The sequence below is a fragment of the Larus michahellis genome, chromosome 3 (genome assembly GCF_964199755.1).
Source record: "Larus michahellis chromosome 3, bLarMic1.1, whole genome shotgun sequence".
NCBI classification, from domain to species: domain Eukaryota; kingdom Metazoa; phylum Chordata; class Aves; order Charadriiformes; family Laridae; genus Larus; species Larus michahellis.
In genome coordinates this window covers 109,622,386-109,643,668 of record NC_133898.1, presented here as the reverse complement: position 1 = coordinate 109,643,668, position 21,283 = coordinate 109,622,386, and the positions used below count along the sequence as shown (strand labels likewise).

The 21,283-nt window shown below is 37.2% G+C and overlaps 1 protein-coding gene across 5 annotated transcripts in view; it reads left to right on the top strand.

Annotated features, from left to right (window-relative positions):
- FBXO25 (F-box protein 25) overlaps positions 1–20,124 on the top strand; it is a 34,085-nt gene extending 13,961 nt beyond the window's left edge. For 2 of the 5 annotated variants that reach the window (XM_074581709.1, XM_074581710.1), the window contains exons 4-11: positions 158–207; positions 2,899–2,991; positions 7,412–7,505; positions 8,235–8,419; positions 10,357–10,539; positions 12,609–12,752; positions 14,798–14,824; positions 17,615–20,124. In XM_074581709.1, the coding sequence (XP_074437810.1) occupies positions 158–207; positions 2,899–2,991; positions 7,412–7,505; positions 8,235–8,419; positions 10,357–10,539; positions 12,609–12,752; positions 14,798–14,824; positions 17,615–17,704 (866 nt within the window). In that variant the 3' untranslated portion in view covers positions 17,705–20,124. The remainder of the gene's footprint in view (positions 1–157; positions 208–2,898; positions 2,992–7,411; positions 7,506–8,234; positions 8,420–10,356; positions 10,540–12,608; positions 12,753–14,797; positions 14,825–17,614) is intronic. The other 3 variants (XM_074581712.1, XM_074581711.1, XM_074581713.1) reach the window with 3 other exon arrangements.
- The last annotated feature ends 1,159 nt before the right edge of the window (positions 20,125–21,283 follow it).

The window sequence follows — 21,283 nt, the reverse complement described above, 5'->3', positions numbered from 1 at the left end:
TTCAGCCTTTATAAACTTCCTTCATTAGAACTGTTCTACCATCTCTCCTATCTTATGAAGCATTTTGTTGAGGATGGTCTGTTTTGTTCCATTTCTTTCTAGAAAGCGTTACTTAAAGTGGAAGCCTAAAAATGCTTGTATTTTGATTTTATTTTAGGTTTTTATCGTGAAAAGTGGATTTATGTTCATAAAGAAAGCACCAGGGAAGTAAGTCTTGCATGCTGTGGGTCAATTCCTACAATCTTTGTGCTGCTTAATTGATAAATAGTATATTAAAATAAAAAGCACTTGTGCAGGGTTGTCTCAGCAATTATATTCAGTGCTCTCTTCATTGGCAACATAGTATACCTATACATGGTGAGGCAAAAGTGGCTAGCAAAGTAACTTTTACATGGGTCATTGTGGCAGAGATGTGGGAACTTACAAGGATGGACATAACAGTTCTCCACTACTTCTCCAAGCCCATCTGTCTCTTTTCTGTATGGTATGTCTTTGAAATAAAATTGAAAATATTTGGAAAACCAGAATAATGTCTCCAAAGAAGGTGTCTGCCGGCAGCTACCTGATATTTTGGAACTTTGGTGTAAATTTGAATATAAGTAAAACTTCAGTTTCAAACTTTACAAAGAGGACCTTTGTATTCCACAAAGTCCAGATGCTTTCAGTTTGGGATCCAAGCTGTATCATGCAACTGTAAAGGAAACATGAAAGATCTTGGAAAGCCAAGAGTTAAAATACATCCATTGTATGTAGAAATAAACTGCCTTGAAGCTTGAGGTTTCATTCCTGTGTTGATTCCTGTGATTATGTGGAATGGGTGGAACTTGGACACCATAAGGATGTCTTTTGTCCACAGTAATTCCAGGCAGGAGAGAGGGAAGCAGGTGGGTGTTGTGAGCCCTAGCCACGCAGGCAAAAGTTGGCTTTGCGTTTTAGAGCTGAGAGGGACTGTAAAGGGCTCTGTACTCGGGAAGAACATGGTTTTTGTGGAGAGAGCTTACATAGAGGAGACACTGGAAGACTTCAGTTGCAGGCCAGTGACCTGGAGGCTGCCCTTCTACATCTGAAGGGTATTACAAAGCCTTTCACCAAATTCATAGCCCTCTTTCCTAGTTTTATCTTTATCTGTGATAGATGTAGTTATTTACATTGCTCTGCAAAAGTCTCAAGCATGCTCTTTGTGCCATCTCAAATTTAGGGTAAGAAGGTAATTCAGGGTGAGAACAAAGGGGATGTGACGGACTGTCACCAGTCATTACGGTGTTTAGAATGATAAGGTTTTTAAGCTGAGTTTTCAAACTACAATCAGGCCAAAACACAAATTGCCTAAAATCACTCATTGCTGTCCTTCATAACCTGTATGTTGTGATTATTTCCTCCCCGACTTGTGCAGAAGTTGGTGTACTAATGGTGTGCGATTATTTGCTTGGGTTTCTTGTCCATTCAGAGAGTGGACAAGATATTTTGGTATACAAACTAGCTTATTCTTGTAATTGCTGTTGTCTTCTAATAATTGACTATTTGCTTTTCCTGTTGTCTTTTTTTTTTTTAAGAAAACACCACAACAAAACAGGGATGGTTAGAATTAATCACTAATCTTTTTCAAGTAGTTCCTTGTATAAATTCAAAACTTTAGAGTTAAAAGTTAAGTAGCAGAATGAAACAGTAGCAAGGAATGAGTATGCTTGAACCAAAAAAATTCAGAGCGACAATTTAAGCTAATCTAAAACATAATTTACAGAGGCTCAAGTTTTCCTTACAGGCTGTAAACTTATTTGATACTTGAAATGGCTGTTGCGTAGCTAGGAAACTTACTTTCCAAACTGGATACTGAACTTTAGGGCAAAATGACAAGAGTAGGAGTATATTAACTGGATGGGCAAGCAGTATGATCCTGAATTTAGTCAGATAGGCAGTAATTACCATCACTCTGCAGTGAATAGATAACTCTCTACTGTGGTACATCCAGGGTAAGCTTTCATTGGGTTGCAAAAAGGAACATTAAGTTGTACTGTCATCTTTTCACCATCGCATAATTCACCAAGGAAGTCTGTCTAGGAATGGACTTCAGATAATTATTTATCCCCCTCCTTCCCTGGGCTGATAAGCCATACTAGCACACTGCTGTCTGCAAGTATCTCTTTCACCAGTGTTAGGGGTTTCTAGCCTCATTGTATTTGCTCCAAGGCTCCTGTGTGGCCTTGTGGCTCTAGATTTACTTGGCTTATGTGATCCCATGTTGTTTCAGGCTGCCACTACCACCTTAAGTAGTTCCACAACAGCCTCTGAAACTTCCATTTTCAGCTTAAGAAACCTGTGCAGAAGCACCAAAAGCAAATGCAACTTCTCTTGCTCTTGGTACCTAAGAAGAATTGTGCCTGAACTTCTAGCACCCAGAAAATAAATTCTAGATGTTGAGACCATTTGTCCTTTCAATCCTAGCAGCGAGTAGCCATGTTCTTACTTTCAAATGTGAACATCAACTCAGTCAGTTAATGTTTATGGTTGTAAGCTCAGACTGCTATACAAACAAGCTCTGCCTTGTGCTGAGGCAAATGAGGAGCTGATACCTGTGAGAGTGCCAGCATTGTGGCAGTGCAGAAGTGGAGTAGGTTCCCAGGACACTCAGATACCAGTGATTACAGATTGCATGATTATTATGAATCTAAAGGCCTTGCTGTCAAGTAATATTGCCTGTGTACCTGCTAATTCCAAATAGCATATCCGGCTTCATTTGTTCTACAAGAAATTAAATAAATCTTCAGTCCAGATACATTGTATCTCCAGGGAGCACGGTATACATAAGCATCAGTTGCATGGCAGAGTGCTCTTCTGAGCATTTTCCTCAATTTTATCTTTGTTTCTTTCCATTTAAAGTATGTTTATTCTTATTCTCAGAGACATGGCTATTGTACTTTGGGAGAAGCTTTTAATCGCTTAGACTTTTCAAGTGCAATCCAGGATATCAGAAGGTTCAATTACGTGGTCAAAGTAAGCTCCTTATTTTATATACATATTTTTAAAATCCATCTGCTGATATGCCTATGTGTACAAAAGAAATAATTTTGCACTGAACAGCTGATGATTTGTGACTGTATAAATATCCTGTTCATATGTAATTCATACTGCATGAAGCAACTGAGTAATTTTTGTTTGGCGAAAACTCGTTATATTGCTCTATGAAAGCCTATAGCTTGAGGAGAATGGGGATGGTCAGCATGCTGTGTATTTACAGGGAAACACTGATGGTAATTTCCATTGTTGTTCATTAGTCTGGGTTCCGAACTCTCTTTACAGGCAAAATAATTCGTATACAACCAAAACTAGTAAAGTGTAGTACATCTTAAATATACTTTAGTATGTCTTAAATATGCTTAAAACAGCAATTTCCAGGAGAATATTTGACATGTAAATATTCTGCAGTTTATATTTCTTCAGCAGCTTAACAGTCCTGTGATTCATTGCATTTTTTTGTCTACAAGGTGAACATGCATTTACCTTTGTTATCCCTTAAAACTTGAGACTTCAGCTTTTTCAGTCTTCCTTTTTTTTTTGTCTTTCAGAAATGAGTTTTATTGCAAGTTGTCTTTTACAAATAATGTAGTGACATGAAGTTTATAGGAATAATTATGGTATACTAATCTCATTATTCCTTGGAAAGTCCCATTCTCACTATGTTGGCATCTGGGTCATGTCTAGTCTTAAATTGAGAATTAAGTGCTTGGAACCTGTAAGTTCTGGACAACAGTGCTATCTGCCTCTTTCCCAAAACTATAAAACTTGTACTTTTAAAGAGCCACATAATGTCGTGCTTTAATTTCCTTGCTGCCTAACCGGCTTCCCACTTGGAAATACCTGTTCTGGGAGATACTGATCTTTCTCTAGACCCAAGGTGTTTTTGTCATCTAATGTGAGAGGTAGTAAAGTGCTTGTCTCAACTCAAAATGTGGGACGTATTAGGACTAGAGTTCAGTTCAGTGGTGAAGTTGTTCACGAATAATGTAGTGGTTGGAATGTATCCAGAGCTTGAAAAGACACAAATTGAAATTAAATAAACATATCAGGAGAACACCCTTTCCACTAGGCTGTGGAGTATTTGGAGAGAAAACACATTCTACCCATCCTTGTGAAGCTGAGACAGTGTGTTATACTTCCAGAAAAATGAGATATGGGACCAAAGGAAACAAAGCAAAAAGGATTTGCTTCCAGGCTAGTGGTTAGGGTACTTACATGTTTTATTCACTATGCAGACTTTTTGGTATATGTGTGCATTGTCATTTAGAACATTGCTTTTTAATGCTGTTTTGGGAGCAGAAACAATAACTTTGATCTTTCCCAAGACCTTTCAGCCTCAAACAGCAGGAAGAAAAAAATGATGATCCAAAAAATGATGAATCATATTATAAATGGGGTCAACTTTGAGCACCTCACTTGAATGGTAAATGGGTAGAATGAATCCAGAACCAGAATCTTACATATTTTTTTTAGATGCTACAGTGCTTAAGCTGGGTTGCTCGAAGCAGTTGATCAGAACAAAGTGCAAAGTCTAACGTAAGCGTGTTGACCAGTTTCCCTTCTACTTGCCAAAAAAACCCATAAAATGGCTGGTTTAGTTAGCCAGGCTTAAGAGTGTTGAAAAAGAAGCAATACTTTAAAATTCAGAAACTTGGCTTTGCGATTCAAACCTTTACTAGAGTAATGGTAGACCCTAAGAAATTAGGGTGGGTTTGGAATAGCAGGCAGGCTTCCAAAATCCTTTTAGCATTTTAGAATTTATTTGAAATTTTTAAATTTTAGAATTGTTTTACAATTACAAAAAAATAATATATGCATTGGTTCCTCTGAGGTGATGGAGGCAAACTGACTTTTATCAACAGGTATAAAAACTGTACATCTAAGACCTTAAAAGTTACTGATCGGCTAATGAACATGATCAGTACTGAATGACAGCTGCTGCTCATTCTGTAGCTGTAGAACTTGACTTGAGAAACATTTCTGATTTTGTATCTAATAAATTAAAACATCTGTAGATGTCAGTAATATGTGAAGTTGCAACAGACTTTTAAAAAGGACGTTTAATCTGCTCTGTCAGGTTTTACACCAGTCTGCAACTGAAACGTAATGTAAGGAGCGGGTCATCCCATGCCCATCTGCTTTATACAAGTTCTCATTTACTTCCCTGAAGTTTCTAGTGGTGGTGATGTTTTGTGTAGATCTCATCTAATGCAGTGCAGCAGTTCCTGTTTCTTCTCCTCTAAGAATTAATCCTAGTTATGAATGAACACAACGATGATTACTTTTATGTGTGATGTTCTACTTACTTGCATTTAACATAGTGAGATACAAATCAGGATGACTTTTTTAAATACCAAGCCCTATTGGATGGCTCTTCTTTGATCCCAGACCACCAAGATGATCCATTTTGATTCTCCAGCTAACTAAAAACCTCCCATTCATTATTAAAAGTGAATATAGATGTCTGCTCAGGGCCGGGCCCTTTCAGGGCGGGCAGTGGGAGGAAGAGGGTAGGATCAGCTGTTTTCCTGCACTTGTTTGTGCTGTAGTATAATGATCATTTCTTAGATTTCTTAGCTGTTAAATGTCTAATGCATTGAGTTTTATATGGATGGTCTTTTTTCAAAATGTTTCCATTTGAATAAACAGTTGATTCATTCAAAACTATAATCTCTAGTAGGCAACACAAGCCATGGCTTTGCACATATCAGTAAGACTGAACTCATATGTGAGATCCTTGTACTCATGAACCTGCTAAAATTGTCTTAAGCCTTGTGTATTAACCTTCATTGAATTAGAATCTTCATTAAAATCAGCCAGGTGGAATTTGTTTCTTTGATTTGATCTTTCGTCTGAGTGATAGAACTGATTTTTTTTTAAATTAATCAAGAGAAATGTACATAACTGCTTGAACTGGTGAACTGCCAATTGGCAAACTTGGCAAAATTGGCAAACTACCTCTAGGTGTGCTCTAAATTATTAATCAAACTAAAAGGCTTTGAAAATGCCAAGAAGGAGGTCCTGATATCTAGTCTCTAAAACTGTATAAATAGATTGCTTGTATTTAAATACATCAGGAGAATTGTTTCCTCCTTTCATAGCACATAATGTTTTGTCAGGGATCATGCCGAGAAGCCAGAAGGAACATTATTAAATCAGGGAGAGAACAGGTGTAGTCTCTCTTCCTCCAAGGGAAGATTAATGTTGAGTGTGGTGTCAAATCAGTGTTTTAGAAATGAAGATACAAAATAATTTTTGACAGACTTAGTCTTTGTTCACCCTGTGTGCCAATAATTGATGCCATCCTACAAAGCGCAGCTCTGCAGGTCAGTGTTTTGAGCGCCCTGTAGGGGATGCTGGTTTCTGCTCACTGCTTTCCCTTTCTGATGTGTTGAGAACACTTTTTCTGAACTCAGCATTGTCAATAGCAATTGTAAAGCTCAGTGCCACGCTTCTAAACATTGCAATACTGTCACAACATCAAAGTCTCCGTTATATTTCATACGAAGAGACCACTTTTTGTTGAAGAGGCAATGGGTCCTTATCAGCTACAAAACTGAATCTAAAAAGTAAAAGCAAAGGTGTCAGAATGGAACAAAGGCTGCCTCTGGTAGCTAAAGCTTTGCGTTTGTGTGCAAGAACTTAAGCTATTGTGGTTACTTTCCCCTACACCACTCCCACTGTTGTTGACACTCTTCTGTTTGCAGTGGTTCCAGAAAGAAAAGTGTGGACAGTTAGGAGATCCTTACTATATAGTTACGGGAAAGTTACTAATACAGTATGTATACTGCTCATTATTAGGTTACTGTGGTTTCTTCTACCAGGGACCCGAACATGGGAGTAATAGAGATTTATTTTTTTTCCCCTCAATTTAGGTAAAATACGTCACTGCTTCTCCATGAGCAGAAAGTAGTTGCACTAAGTCCATCACACCTTGATTTGACCAGTTTGATACTTTCACTCAGAAATTGGAAGTCTGGTAGTTGGTATCAGTTCACAGTGATGTTCCTGGCCACTAAATCTGTTAGGGGGTTCAAGACCCAGCCACATCGAAGACCACATGTCTATTTGAGCTTCCAAAACAGACTCCCCCCATTGTTTCATTACAGCTTATAAAGACCATATGTCATGTGCTCTATCACAGACATGAATGCTAGTATTTGTATAGTATTTTGAAAATGTACATCTCTTCATGAGTTGTTCATGGGATGCCAGTGGGAATGCCTAAAGCTTTCTGTGTTTGTCTTGTTTTGTATTCTGAGCTCTTTAGTTATGTTTTCGCAAAATACTGTTGCAGTGTTCTAGGCTGTTGTAGGTGAATGTATGTAATGAAAGTGTGTATTTGAAACCACCCTTTACTTCTGTCATTCTTAGGAGTTTTAATTCTTTGTCCTAGCTTTTGCAGTTAATTGCAAAATCCCAGTTAACTTCACTTAGTGGTGCGGCACAGAAGAACTACTTTAACATTTTGGACAAAATTGTACGGAAGGGTAAGACCTAAGGTTTTGTAATCTGCTTGTTCAGATTTAATCACTGTGACTAAGTTATCAGTTGGGTTTGTTGTTGTTGTCTTACACTGTAAAAAAGGTAATAAAGCTAAAGTAATAGCATCTTTAATTAGTGAAAGATTTCATACTTCCCATCCCACAGTTGCAATAAGTCGTTTTCTCCTGATTATTGAATCATGTCTGTTGAAACAGATTGGTGAAGTTAAATGACAATTAAATTCCATGCAGAAACTATTGGTTACTATTAAATAATACTCTTTATGAAATGTGAAAGCTTTTAGATTAGTAACATGTTTGTTTTTCAGTTTGCACGACGTACTGAGATTTATTGCTTTTCTTTATTGTTTATTTAAAAAAAAAATCTATTACATAATATTGAAAATTTTCTGCTAACCCCACTAAATGGAGATGTAATACTGTCTACTTTGAACAGAAGAAATCTGGTTTAGAATTAGTTGTTCAGCATTAAGTTTATTAAATGCTTAGCATGAAAAGTTACATCAAATTTGCCTTTGAAATTGTTAATTATTTATCTAGCTCTTACAGAACAGCATTAATGAATGTCATGGTGGGAATTAAGGCAGCTATTTGCACACAAACAGTTGAGTTGTAATTAGCTCATCTAAAAAAGTGTTGTTTAGCTTGAGCTAACTGTATTAGTTTTGTTAACTCAGTTAACCAAAATTGTATTTGGTTTGTTTTGTTTTCCAGTCATGGAAGACCAATATAATCCACGATTAATCAAAGATCTTCTACAGGATCTAAGTTCTACTCTCTGTATACTGATTAGGGGAGTAGGAAAATCTGTGTTGGTAGGCAACATCAATATTTGGATTTGCCGATTAGAAACTATCCTTCTGTGGCAACAACAACTGAAAAACCTTCAAATGAACAAGGTATATTATTAAATCATGCTAAAAAAGTAATTGGTGTAGGGGAATTAATTGAACATTGGCTTATAATTTTTAAGTAAACAAGGTTTCAAGTACATCTTAAACAGTTTTACTTGTCTTTAGTTTTTAGGGAAGTAATATGAAATTAATGAAATGTAATCAACTTAATTTTCTAATGTTTTAATAGCTCTTATCTAATAAGGTCTGATACAGTGCCTGTACTGCTGGTTTGTGGCAGAGATGTATAGGTGTAATTGTTTTTCTTGCCCAAATAAATTTCAAAATGTCTCTAGATCATCAGATAAAGATGGAAAAAATACCAATTTTTAATTTCAAAGTAAATGTTCTACTACTGAAGAAATAAAAATCTATGAGGAATTTTAGAGGTGGATCAAGAAAACAGAAATAAAATACTCATGTAACAATTTTACAGCCTTATTCATTAGCATAGTTGACTTTTTGTCAAAAAAGGATAATGACTTCGGCATCTGGATTCTGATCATAAAACTGTTCAAAGCATGCGCTATGCACTGTCCCAGGTTTTTATAGTGGAAACTTCTGATGAGAAGCAGGCAGTTTTTTTAACCTGTCTGGGTTACTCCCGGGGGAAGAAACGCTGCAAGATATTGCTCGCAGTAAAGTCATACAACTGCAACTGTTCCATCTGTTTGCTTTTACCTATGAAATTTTGAAATTGTCCTTGCTGTGTGTGCCGGGTATCTGTATAAACCAGCTAATTTTGGAACAGAAAGGAGAAATGGGAAACCCAATCTCAGCAATTTTCATATGCCAAGCAACCACAGTGTAGACAGTTTTGAGACACTGCAGTTGCTGTGTTTGTTTCTTTCCAGCATGCCACATCCATCTGAGCTGTGTCACATTGGTTGAAATAACTGATGAGAAATCTTTCGTCTGTAATGCTCACATATTCCTGAACAGAATGATAGTCCCTGAGATGTTTATAACAAGTGACACTATGGAAAGTCTAGTCTATAAGTGAGATGGATGGTTGTGAAATAAACTGATGTAAGTGAGAGCCTGCTGGAATACATCTGCCTTGCGACTGGGCAGCTCTGCTAGGGGGGGCCAGCAGCTGCCCACACTCCCTCCCTCGCCAGCTGGGCCACCATCTCCGGCTGTGTCAGGCTTTGTGCCACCTGGCAGCATGGGATCCAGATTCAGTCATCTATGGGTTGTGCTGTAGGTTACCCTGTTAAAGAGAAAGTTCCGCAGAGGTGTACACTCTTAAAGAAGACTTTGTCAGTGCTCTGCTCTGTCACCCCCTGCAGAGTTATTTCCATATGAGGGAAACTATCTCCAGACTTAAGAAACAAACCTGCTTTCTTCTGCCTCTGAATTTCATGTTTTCATTCTGTGTTTCTGCTCTTCAGTCCTATACTCTGTACTTATATTCTGTACTCTTGTTGTTTTAAGGCAAATTGATATGTGCTCTGTTTCTTATATAAAAATTGAGAAAGTGTAGTATCCTATAAATTATAAATAATTCGTTCATACCTTTATTATAGTTCATACCTTTATTAGAGTTTTAGCACACTTCTCTCAAAGGTGGAATTGAACATATTGTAGTTTTCAAGATGGTGTACTTTTGAATTACTTTCTGAGAACAAAAGTGTTTTAAAATTACTTGAAATTTAAATAAAGAATTTAAGATATGTTTGTTTTAACAGTAGGAAAGCTATAAGTTATAAACCCGCAGTCTGTAGCTCCTTCTGTACCTGTAGTCATTTGAGTTTTCAACAACAACAGTTGGAGAATAATGGTAGCCAAGTAATCAAAGTATCATAGAAGTAACCATAGATGTTACTCAATGGTTTCATGCAAACTAATCTAAGAACTGAGATACCTCTAAAGTAAGAATCTTATTTGTACCTTAAACTGTCAAGTTTTTGTAGTTACAAGTCTTTGATTCTTATTTCCAGCAAGTCAACAATGGTCTTACGCTTAGTGATCTCCCTCTGCATATGCTGAATAACATCTTATACAGGTTCTCTGATGGCTGGGACATTATTACTCTGGGTCAAGTGACCCCAACTTTGTACATGCTCAGTGAAGACAGACAGTTGTGGAAAAAACTCTGCCAGTACCATTTTGCAGAAAAGCAGGTAATAAACTCTCATCAATTGCATAAATGTGGCCCTTGTCTTTGCAATATGGTATACTAATGAAGTGTGAACTCATCTTTTTTTTTTTTTGAGATAAAAATGTGACAGTGTGCAGGAATAGTGAAAATACTCTCTCTTTTGGGGCTTAGTTCATACTAAAAATTGTATTAGCATGTCTGTGAGTTTAGGGTAACTATCAGGCTGTTCCCTTGCATTATTTTAAAAAATGTCTACACAATCACCAAAAAGTGTGGTGGAGGATATCTCTAGCTGTTCCTAATTTTAGTACCTAAAGTAGAATTTGTTTTACTAACAGAGGCAGGCAGGCAGACTGTTCAAACTTTTAGGCTATATGAATGGTTTGATGAAGCCAAAATTGTATTTTTGCAAAAAAGAATAAAACAAATGCTTGAGATCTTGAAATTGAGAACAAAAAGAGAAATGGTACTATTCTGTCACGTCCTCATAAAAAGCATTTAAGTAATCTAGGAGCGCCTCTATAACAGTCTTCATTTTCTGACAGTAATATATGCTGGGACAAAATCAGACTAGGTGAAAATAAAGCTATGAAAATAGAAGATACCTCATCAGACTTGGAGCAGGAACTTTTAAAAACCTAGTACATTCCAGCCTGGAAAATACATTCTTAAATCTGACAGGTTTAAGTGGTACCATGTGGTCGGTGACTACTAGATTAAGTATTATTGTAACTGGAAAGGTAGAAGTGAAGATCAACTAACTCATGTGCAGTTGAACCAAATAAGAATTTTTGTGAGATGAAAGGCTTTAGAATGAACATCAGGGGGCATATAGACAGACAAAGGCAAACTGAAAAACCCTCGTTCAGATGCAGCTCAGAAGAACGCAGGGTGAAGTTATGAGGACAGGAAGTTTAAGCTTAATGTAGCAGTTGAATGGATTATGAAGCTAGATGAGGTAAGCTCTAGTCAACAGCGACAAAACTGGTTGGAGAGGAAGCTATTAGACTGAGGTAATGCCTGGGAAAAAGATCACTCAAGCATTTCAGTAGAATTAACCAGCCCTGTGCCTTATAAAGGACCCTTGTACACAGTGTTTCCAATGCCTTCCTAAATGTTCAAATTCAGTTTCTTAATAGGTTATTAATGATAGGAATCCAATGATTTTGTTTATTTTCCAATGTCAAATTCTGCTTTTTCTGTTTAAAAGTGTACTACCTTAATAAGCTACAGAATTACGCTAGGTTGTTTTTCCTGTCCTCTGCAGTATATTTGTTGAACCATGAAAAGACCACAAAAACATACTCAATATCTGAAGAGCACTTTTGGAAAAAACAAGACTCTACACAGGGAAGCTATTATGAAATGAAGTGTAGCTGAAATCACAAAGGCAGTGCTATTCTCCCTATCTAGGAATTGTCTTCTGAGTGAAGAAAGCCCTTAATGTATTAGCATTAATCCACACTGAGTGGAACAGAAGTCTTTTATAAATAAATACTTAATAAACCTTGGCTGTGTATTAAGCCGGGGAGAAATAGCCATTGTGCATCAGCTAATCTTTACATGCAGATTATGTCCTCAAGAAGTACATCAGTCACTCATTATTGCTATCCTTCTAGAAAGATCATAAGTAAATGTGAAAAATAATCATGTATATACTCTTAAAATGAAAAAAAAGCATTATTTAAATCCATAGTTACTGTCTTAACAGAAAACCACTATTCGTAACGCACAATCATTTTTTAAAATATTATTCCTGAGTGTTTTTTTAAATATAAAATTAATTACTTATGGGTCTAAATATTGTTTTTGTTATGTAGCTTGACTATAATTAGAATAATTTCAAGACAGTGGAGTTAGATGAGCTTTGTACGGCCTACTTTTTCTTGGCAAATATGCACCCTCCTATTTTTAGTGGTTTACCTTCCATTTTTTTGTGGCTAGATCTCTCTCACTGCTTCGTAGAGATGTACAATGTCAGCTTATTGACTTCAAAGAACTCCAGTTGCAAAACTACCTCTCTTTTTCCCAGTCTCTTACCTGGTTTGACTAGTTCTTTAACAATTTTAAAGAAAGATATTTTATGTCCAGTTTTGTAGGCATTTGATTCCATCAGAGAAAGGTCACATTGACTGGAAGCTGATGTACTTTGCACTTCAGAAATATTACCCAATAAAGGAACAGTATGGGGACACCTTGCATTTCTGTCGACATTGTAGTATTCTATTTTGGAAGGTAAGAGCTTTGAAATAAATAATCAGAAATAAGTTCAAACAGCTACTGGTGATCATCTGAAAGGAAAAATATTAAGGTCATCTTGTCAGCTTTCTCATGTGAAATGTGATTGGACTATTAATATCTAACTTTTAAATAATATATTAAACTTCTATATAAAATCAGTATTAAAGTCCAAAGTTTTTCTTTATCTAGTATTTTTGATATCCAATAACTTCAATACTTTGAATTGCAAGGAAAAGTGCTGTGTGGAGGGTTGCACTCTGTCGTCTTGTGTCTGTTTTATCTTATGCAAAGTTGTTAGGAACTTGCATAAAGATAATCCTTTTATGACATCCCTCTTCCAATGACAGCACGGTAATCAGTAAGTCTCTAATGAGAACTTATTACTATAGTATTCCTACCACATCAGTGTAAAACTCTGCATTTTTATAGTCTTGTTTCTGTCCCATATGAAACTTGGAGGAATGATTGAAACTTCATTCAAAAATGCATTTTACGTTGAATGAAAAAACGAGCAAGCCACCAAAAGCAAACTTTAAAAGAGAAATCACAGTTACTTTACAGAGGAAAAAGTAGCAAGTGTTTGAATCTTGAAACAAATGGAAGCACTGGATTCTTCAGTTAATATGTAAGAATTTAGTTTCTTCTTTTAATGGTACACTTCAAAAATCAGGCAGCTCTTCCCTTCAAAGGGATTCAGAAGAACTTCAGGTAATGTGCCGAACATGTCTTAATATTACATATGTGGTTTTTTCTTGTTAGGATTTTTTTTTCCCTTTCCCCTCATTCACGAACAAAGCCAAACATTGGAGGAGTTGCAGAGGAAAAAGTACTGAAGTGATCAGGGCATGAAGAAGACTAGCAGATGTTAATTTCTTTTAACTTGGCTGTGTTAAAGCTAACAAGGAATGTGACTGCCCTCCATAAAGTCCTCTCAGAGATAGAGAAGGGATGAATAAACAGGAGACTACTTAGGGAAATTATTTAAGCTAAGGGACAGCCTTGATGCAATTAAGTTGTAGACACTAGTTGTGGGTAAACTTATGCTGAGAGTTAAGAGTTTCTAAGAACCAAAGCAGTGAGGTTTTGAAATAGCCACAAAGGAGAGGGCTAACTAGTGATGAGAATTTTCATCAATTTATGAAATTGAAAATATAATGTGATTGCTGGCAATGTGAGAGGGCTGCACTGAAAGAGCAGGAAGCTCTTCCAGTCCTGCATTTTGTGCCCTTTTAAAGAAGGGACTGATGGCTACTGAATTGAATTAGTAAACAGTTCAAGCAGGGAAATGGCTTCTCACTTTTCAGTATGCTGTAATAATCTTAGTACTACTTTTAACAATTCCTTAAGAGCTTTTCAGGAAGCAGCATTTGTATCCTGTATTTGTTTAAAACTTGTGACCATAGTAATGTTAAATACAATAAGAAAGAGTCAAGGGTAGAGTCCATCTGACTCCTAAATCCACTGTGGGAAGTACAGTGATACAATAGAATGTCTTGTACTCTTCTGTGTTAAAGGAGGGAATGATTATAAGAAACTCTTCATATCAAATGACTGTCTTTCAGAAGTGACTTATTAGTAAAGGATTTGTCCATGATGAAAGTGAGGAAAAATGTGTAATTTCAGTAGTGCAAAATAACGGCAAACTAATTGTTGACTGCCTCTGTGAATGCTTTTTATGTATACTATTTCTCCTGTTCCACTAGGCCACACAGCAATTGTGGGCAGCTCTTTTATTTTCTTGGCTCGCTCAGCAGCACGTTTCAGTTATCCCAGAGGTGGCCATAGAAGTTGAAATACCTTATCTTCTTTCAATATCCAGGCTTTATGTAAATTAGTGTAACTGCTTTGTGATATGCTGCACACTTGGTTTTAGTCGTCTTGGGGCTTCTGCTGGCTTTTTTTCCTCCAGCTGCTTGATTCTGCCAAGAATAAAAGAGTATTTTTCTAAATGGCACATGAACCTTAGCTTCAATAAACCTTAACTCTGCTTCTTTTACTTTACGGCTCTCCTTCCTGCTTCCTTCTTCACGATCTCAAAGGACTACCACCTTGCTTTGTTACTCAAGGTATTTCCTGTGTGTCTCATCTGTTTTCGTTGCTGTTCTGTAATGTCAAAGTGAATAACATGTCCATTTCTAATTGTTTGATACTCTTTGTTTTGATTTTTGTTTTCCCACATCAGTTTAGCAGCAGGAATACTTTTGTTTCTTGCTTCCCTATTAGTTAAAGTAGTGATGACTTTCCATCTCAGTTTTTCATCAGATTTGGGTTTTATTATTGCCATATTCCCTGCTAATGCCATTTAAACTAGGGACCATAATTCAACTTCTAATGAATATATAGATGCATGGTGTCAGTGAGATGAGCCAGATTTTGCTAAGAAATAAGTTTCTCTGCACTCAGTGTTATAAACTGTTTCTGCGCTCCCTGATGTATTTAATTCAGTACTTACATCTGAAAAGAGTAAAATGAATGTCAGATAACTTTCTTTAATGCAAAGGTACTAAAATTGATTTTACTTCACTTGGAATGCTGTAGTCATGCATACTTCTATGAAAGAGTCTTTCTGAAAGGAAGCTTTCAAAATGGGCTGTGTGTGACTTGGGAGAGTGCGGGGAGACAATTACAACGTTGCTTTCTGACTGAAGAAATGGTGGAAATAATTATACAGAAAAGGACTGTAGCTCTAAAGTTGTTATGGGAGCTTCTTAATGTCCAGTTATGATAAAATTTGAGGAGGAAGACAACTACATTTGCCAGTAAACACTCCTCCTGGTGAAGTTTCCTGTTAATTGAAAGGAACTCTGTTTTAGCTTTAAGTAGATACATTGAAAATCAGTATGATTTGAACACTATTAAATGTCATTTTAAGGGAAATACATTTTTCTTGGAAGGAGGAATACTCATAATTACAGGAAATCTATTACTCTTCAGTCCTCATCACTTTTTTCACTGTAAAATTGCTGTTTCTGTTGTTGTTAATAACAAAAAGCACCAAGAACTGATCTTGCTGAGGTTTGGACCTGTAATTCCTGACTGAGCAGAGCTTTCAAAAGCATTTTTATGAGGATGTGCAGAGCAAAACAGGATGTTACAAATTCTGACTAAAATATCTAGGAGTATAAATAAGCACTCAAAGGGGATAAACCCTAGCTGCTTTCCCAGAATCCTAATTCTGATTGTTTTTTTCCTGGAAACTAGGAAAGTAATGACATGACACCTGACATGGCAATGGGTAGAGAAGGTGATAGTTCATTAGCAACTACCTTTGAGAGTGTTTTCTGCTGTGGTGGATCTCTTCCTTGCAGATGTCATCTCAAGATGAAAGCATTAGGTTTAACACTTCTGGTCTTCTGTTCTTTCTCATCTGCCACTTCCCCAAACAGGCAGTTCTACCTGAGGTCTAATCTATTTGTCTGTTTTCTTTTTTTTGTTTGTTTTTCCCCCTGTGTGTCATCCATGTAATAACTGGTTCTCAGGTGATGTTAAAGCAAATCATTAAAAAAAAAAAGTGGGAAGATGAGGAGGTGATACCACATGATATTTTCATGTAGTCATTTATAGACTTAATCAAAAAATACAGATAGTATATCTATAGAGTAACAATTTTCATTGGAAAAGCTGAGTATATATAATGTATTTCACCTAGTGCACTTTGGTGTTGTAAAGACTTCGGAAGGGAATGTGGCATCTTTGACAGCACTTTCCTACTTAAGTTTCCAAGTGAGAAAAAAAATTCACTTACAAGTTCTTTTCTTCTATTAACTGCACTGTATGTAACTTCATTTTCTATGGAAACGAAAGAAATGAAGACTGCAGTGGTCTGTGATCTACTTACTGCATATTTACTCTAGTTTTCTTGCCCCACATGATGAATTCATCAACTCTGGTAGAAAAGGGAGAGAACCCCCTTAAAACCTGGAGAGGAGTTTCTGAGCCTCTCAACATTATTGATGGAGGTATTTAACCTCTCCATTGAATTGTCTGGGACCTTCTTCTCATTACACCTCTTGCATTTCCTTCCTTTAGAGGGCTCTAATAAGGTGCAAAACCTGAACTTTTCATTTGAAAAGGAATTTGAATCTTAAATAATCAGACAATTGTGTGAAGTTCAAGTTTCTGTAACATTAAAGAAAGCACTGCAGGCTTAGTGAATTTGTAATGACAAAGCCTTTCCATCCTGTCCATCTTCTATATTCCTAACTTGCCGGAGTGCTAACTTCTGTTTTAAGGCAATGCTCTCAGGTGGGGAAGAGGTAGGGGTGAAAGAGGAGAAAAAGATGTTGGGGGGAAAAAAGAAAATCAAGCAAGTTAGAAAAACTTTTATGACTGGGACTTCAGACATGCTCTTCAGGCTCTTTTTGGGAAGTGTCTGCTGCCCTTCACTTCGAAAGCAATTAATTTTCCCCCGAAGTTGTGATTGATTTCAGATTTCATTAAACAGCTAATTCAGGTTCAACAAAACAGTTGCTTTTTTTTTTTTTAATTACTCTCATCAAAAAACAGATAAGGAATATGAAACTTTTTCAAGAGGTCTGACTCAGGTTCTGGTTTTGGTAGGAGGAGAAGGGGAGTGGTTTGGTTGGGTTTTGGGCTTGGTTTGGGGTTTTTTTCTGAAGTCTGAAGCTACCCTGCACTACCACAGTCAGACTGGAAAGGGCTATTTTCTTAAGTCTAAAACAGTTAAAGAAATATGGTGAATTACGAAAAAGAGCAAGTTCCTATCAGTTTGTTTACAGTGGAAATAGTTGCATGTGAACTTTTGCCTTTTTTATTTTTTAATAGGGGGTGGAGGGAGATTGTGGTTTGGGAAGAGAATTCATGTGTACTTTTTTTTTTCCTCCCTCATTTTGCAGGATACAGGACACCCCTGCACAGCCAGTGATCCAAACACCTGTCTCATGCCAGTATCTCCTCAGCATTTCATTGATCTCTTCAAATTTTGAGATGTTCAATAGCTGTTCTCCTGTGTTTTGTGGCCATTTTTGTGAAGAGTCAGGCAGGATACGTTATGCTTTTTGTGCAATATATTTAAGTGTAATGTCTTGTTGTAGTTTATAAAAAAACAGGTATGGGGGAGATTATCAGACAGGCTTATTTGGCGTACTGGCTTTGTGCAGAAAAGAGCTGAGGAGAAGGAGATATACTAAGAAAATTTCAGGAAATCTTCAGTGGACTTCTTTTCAAGTCCAAGAAAAATCATTTTAATCTCAACTTTAAATACAATCTTTTGACGCCTTAATAGTTGGCTAAAATTATGTGGGGGGGGTTTTGAAGATTTCACAGAGGAGTTAAACTACTCTTATAGGGACCAGAGGAGGGGTTCTCTGTTAATCCTTCTTTGCTTAAGCCACTGTTTTCAAAACACCTCCATGTAATTTGCACTATTATAAAGAATAGGCCAATATTCTCTTGGACTCTTAATACATCAGTTACCGAGGTGGCATTAATCGTGGTGAGCTAGTGAATAAAACATAGCTGTGGTTGTATCTGTTGTTGAACCTATGAGTGAAGGAAATCAACCAATCTTTGTACATACATTATGCAAAAATATTTATTTTTCTTAAGAACTTTATTAAACATATAACCTATCTCAGCACATCCTGCTTAACTCAAGAGACAGATCTGGGGCTACTGGAAAGTAAATTTTTTTTTTTTGATGGTAGCTACAGCCTTTGTTTATACTGTTTGGTATGTCTACAAATGCAACTCCATTAATTCATCTTCTAAGAAGAAGACATTATTGAAATTTTAATGGGAATGGAGTTGCTTGTTTCTAGACTGGTACAGTGGCAGGACACTATACTACCAACTGAGGTTCTAACCTGCCAAGTCTTTACAAGCTATGGGAAATGCTGAAAGTCAGTCAGAGCTGAAGCACCTTCTGCCCAGTTAATGGGATGATAAATTCTCCAAGAAACTATTTTCTTCTATCCTGTAGAACAAAATTAATTGCTTGGCTTAGGCAGGTAAAGGAAAAATTAGGGAAGTTTTGGGTTTGTCAATGAAATTAACAAATATGTAATGTACAGAAAAATAAATCATGTACTATATTCTGCCCTTGCTTGTTCTGAATCTAGTTTTGTACAGTGTAATAAATCATGTTTTTATCTATTACTCCTAGAAGCTTCTTGTGCATAGAGACGAATCCATTTGAATTTTATAAGATCTTTCTATTGCCTGTTCTCTGTAGTAATTGGTAATGGAATGAGAAGCATACAGGGAGTCCAAGTGATGTTGCTTTTCAGTAATTGGTTGTGTTAGCACTTTTTTAAACAGGATAACTGGACTCTTAATACAAGAAGAAGAGAACATTTTATTTCCTCAGGAGCTAGCTTTATATTTGCTTTAACTTTAATTTCAGTGCTATATTAACCTTATCCATGGAATTTGCTGATAGGTGTATTTTTTTCAATACAGGGTTTTGTGGGCGGCTACTTTCTTTCAAATAAGGTATCTGCTCTGGCTCCACACCTGATTATTACCATAGCCAATGACATCCATTCTTATTCCTGTTCATTCAGAACATTGCTGCAAGCCTCACTTTCCTAGCCCCAAGCACTGCTGTAGCCAATGGATTTGCCAAGGAACCAGCCAGCTTGTGAAGTCTCTGTCCTTGGAGATATTCAAAGCCTCTCTCTGCGACCTGTGCCAGTGCCTGGTCAGCCTCCCAGTAGCAAAAAGTGTTTCCTGATGTTTGGATGCCACCTCCTGTGTTCTGCTTTGTGCCTATGTCCTCTGGCTGTTCCTGTAGAGGCCAGTTCCACCCTCCCTTCAGGTATACATGGAGGAGATCCCCCTGAGCCTTCTCTTCCCTCGGCTGAACAGCCTTTCCTCCCAGGAGAGATGTTCCCATCCCTTCATTATCCCCACGGCCCTTCACTGGACTCCCTCCAGCACATCCATGTCTCTCTTGTATTGAGGAGCATTTCAGTGCAGGGCTATTAGAATACTTTTTTTTTTTTTAATCTTAAAGACTTTGAGTGCAGAATCACACTGTCATGAGTAGTGTTATAAGCCTTTAACACTCAGCAAAACTGCACTTTGGGAGTACTTCCACAAGCTAGTTAAATATTTAATGAATATATGTCTTAGATTAGGCAAGTAACAGAGCTTGATTAAAAGTGACTACAGGGTGTGAAGTCATCAATGCATAAGAAGATAGATTTTAATTGTGTCACTTAAGCAAAAAGCTAAGGCAGTGGTTTTGATCAGTAGGGTTTTGATTTTGAGCAATAGGATTTGTGTTGTCTTTTTTTTTTAATCTCTTCATGAGATGGAAAGGGGAGAGGATTTCACCTTCATGATAATGATCATGTTAATAAATACCTTGCCTGTAATAAAGAACCTATTTTGACAATCTGAATTAATCTTATTGCCCTTTACACCAGGTTACAGCATGTAACCTGAAGTTCTGTAACCCATGAGAAGGGTCATGCCTTAAAGCAAACCTCCTGTCCTTGGCCTCCTGCGTGCTGCCTGGCCTGTGCGAAGGCAGGCAGCTGCTCTCGCCTGCAGGGGAAAGCATGCCTTGAAAGGTGTATCAAAGCTCTACAGGGTTCTTTTGCTCCACAGCTTTCATCCAAGACCTGGATCTGTACATATAGATTTTTTCAGTGGCAATGATAGGAAACCACGTTCTAACTGTGGCCCCTACGCCATTGCTTTACAGTCTCAGGTGATTTGGGTTTTATTGTACTCTAGTCCTGAAAAACAACAGTGATTCAAAGGCACTCAAGGCATTCTCTGCCACAGTCCACAAGGAGCCTGAAATTACAATTTTGAAAAATAGGATCTTCTATCCACCTACCCAACTTCCATCATTAACTCCAAAACCTGTCCCTGAGAGACTCCAGACCTGTTGGATTACAGTCTCTCCCAACAGTTCTGTTCTCCTGCTTCTGGGAAAAGACACTAACGACGGTAGACAGGGACCTGTTCAGAGAGCATGGACTGAGCCCTTCTATTCGGACATCAGAGAGGATTGAGGTTCTTATCTGGAAAAAGCAGAGGAGCAGAACCTGCTCTTTCTCTTTCCCCTGCTCCCTGGCCCTGGGAAATGCATAAACTGGCTTTTGGAGAAGGAAGCAACTGAAATGTGAGGGAAAAAAATCTAACTTAAACAAAAAGATACCCAATAGGCATAGGACTGAAAGACTAGTGGCATTTTGTGGTGTAGAAGGCAGAAGCAATGCAGGCCAGAAGAAAAGCGAGAGGGGAACAGAGAACAGCAGCAGAACATTTGGGATTTGCCTGGTGCACAAATTACCATATTTACAGCTCCAGCACTGGCCAACAAAGAATTGTATTAGCTAAACTCTTATATATGAGTGTATTTTTGAGCCAATAATCATTAAATTCACACACTTGTAAAGAAAGAAGGCAATGAGTAAGAGGAAAAATGTATTAATTTTGCATTTTTGCTGTTGCTCTCAACCTCTTAAGTTTTGGCATATATATGCACATATAGAAAGAGAACAAGACAGAGTGTACCTAACTCCTTAAGCCTCATCACTTCAAATCAG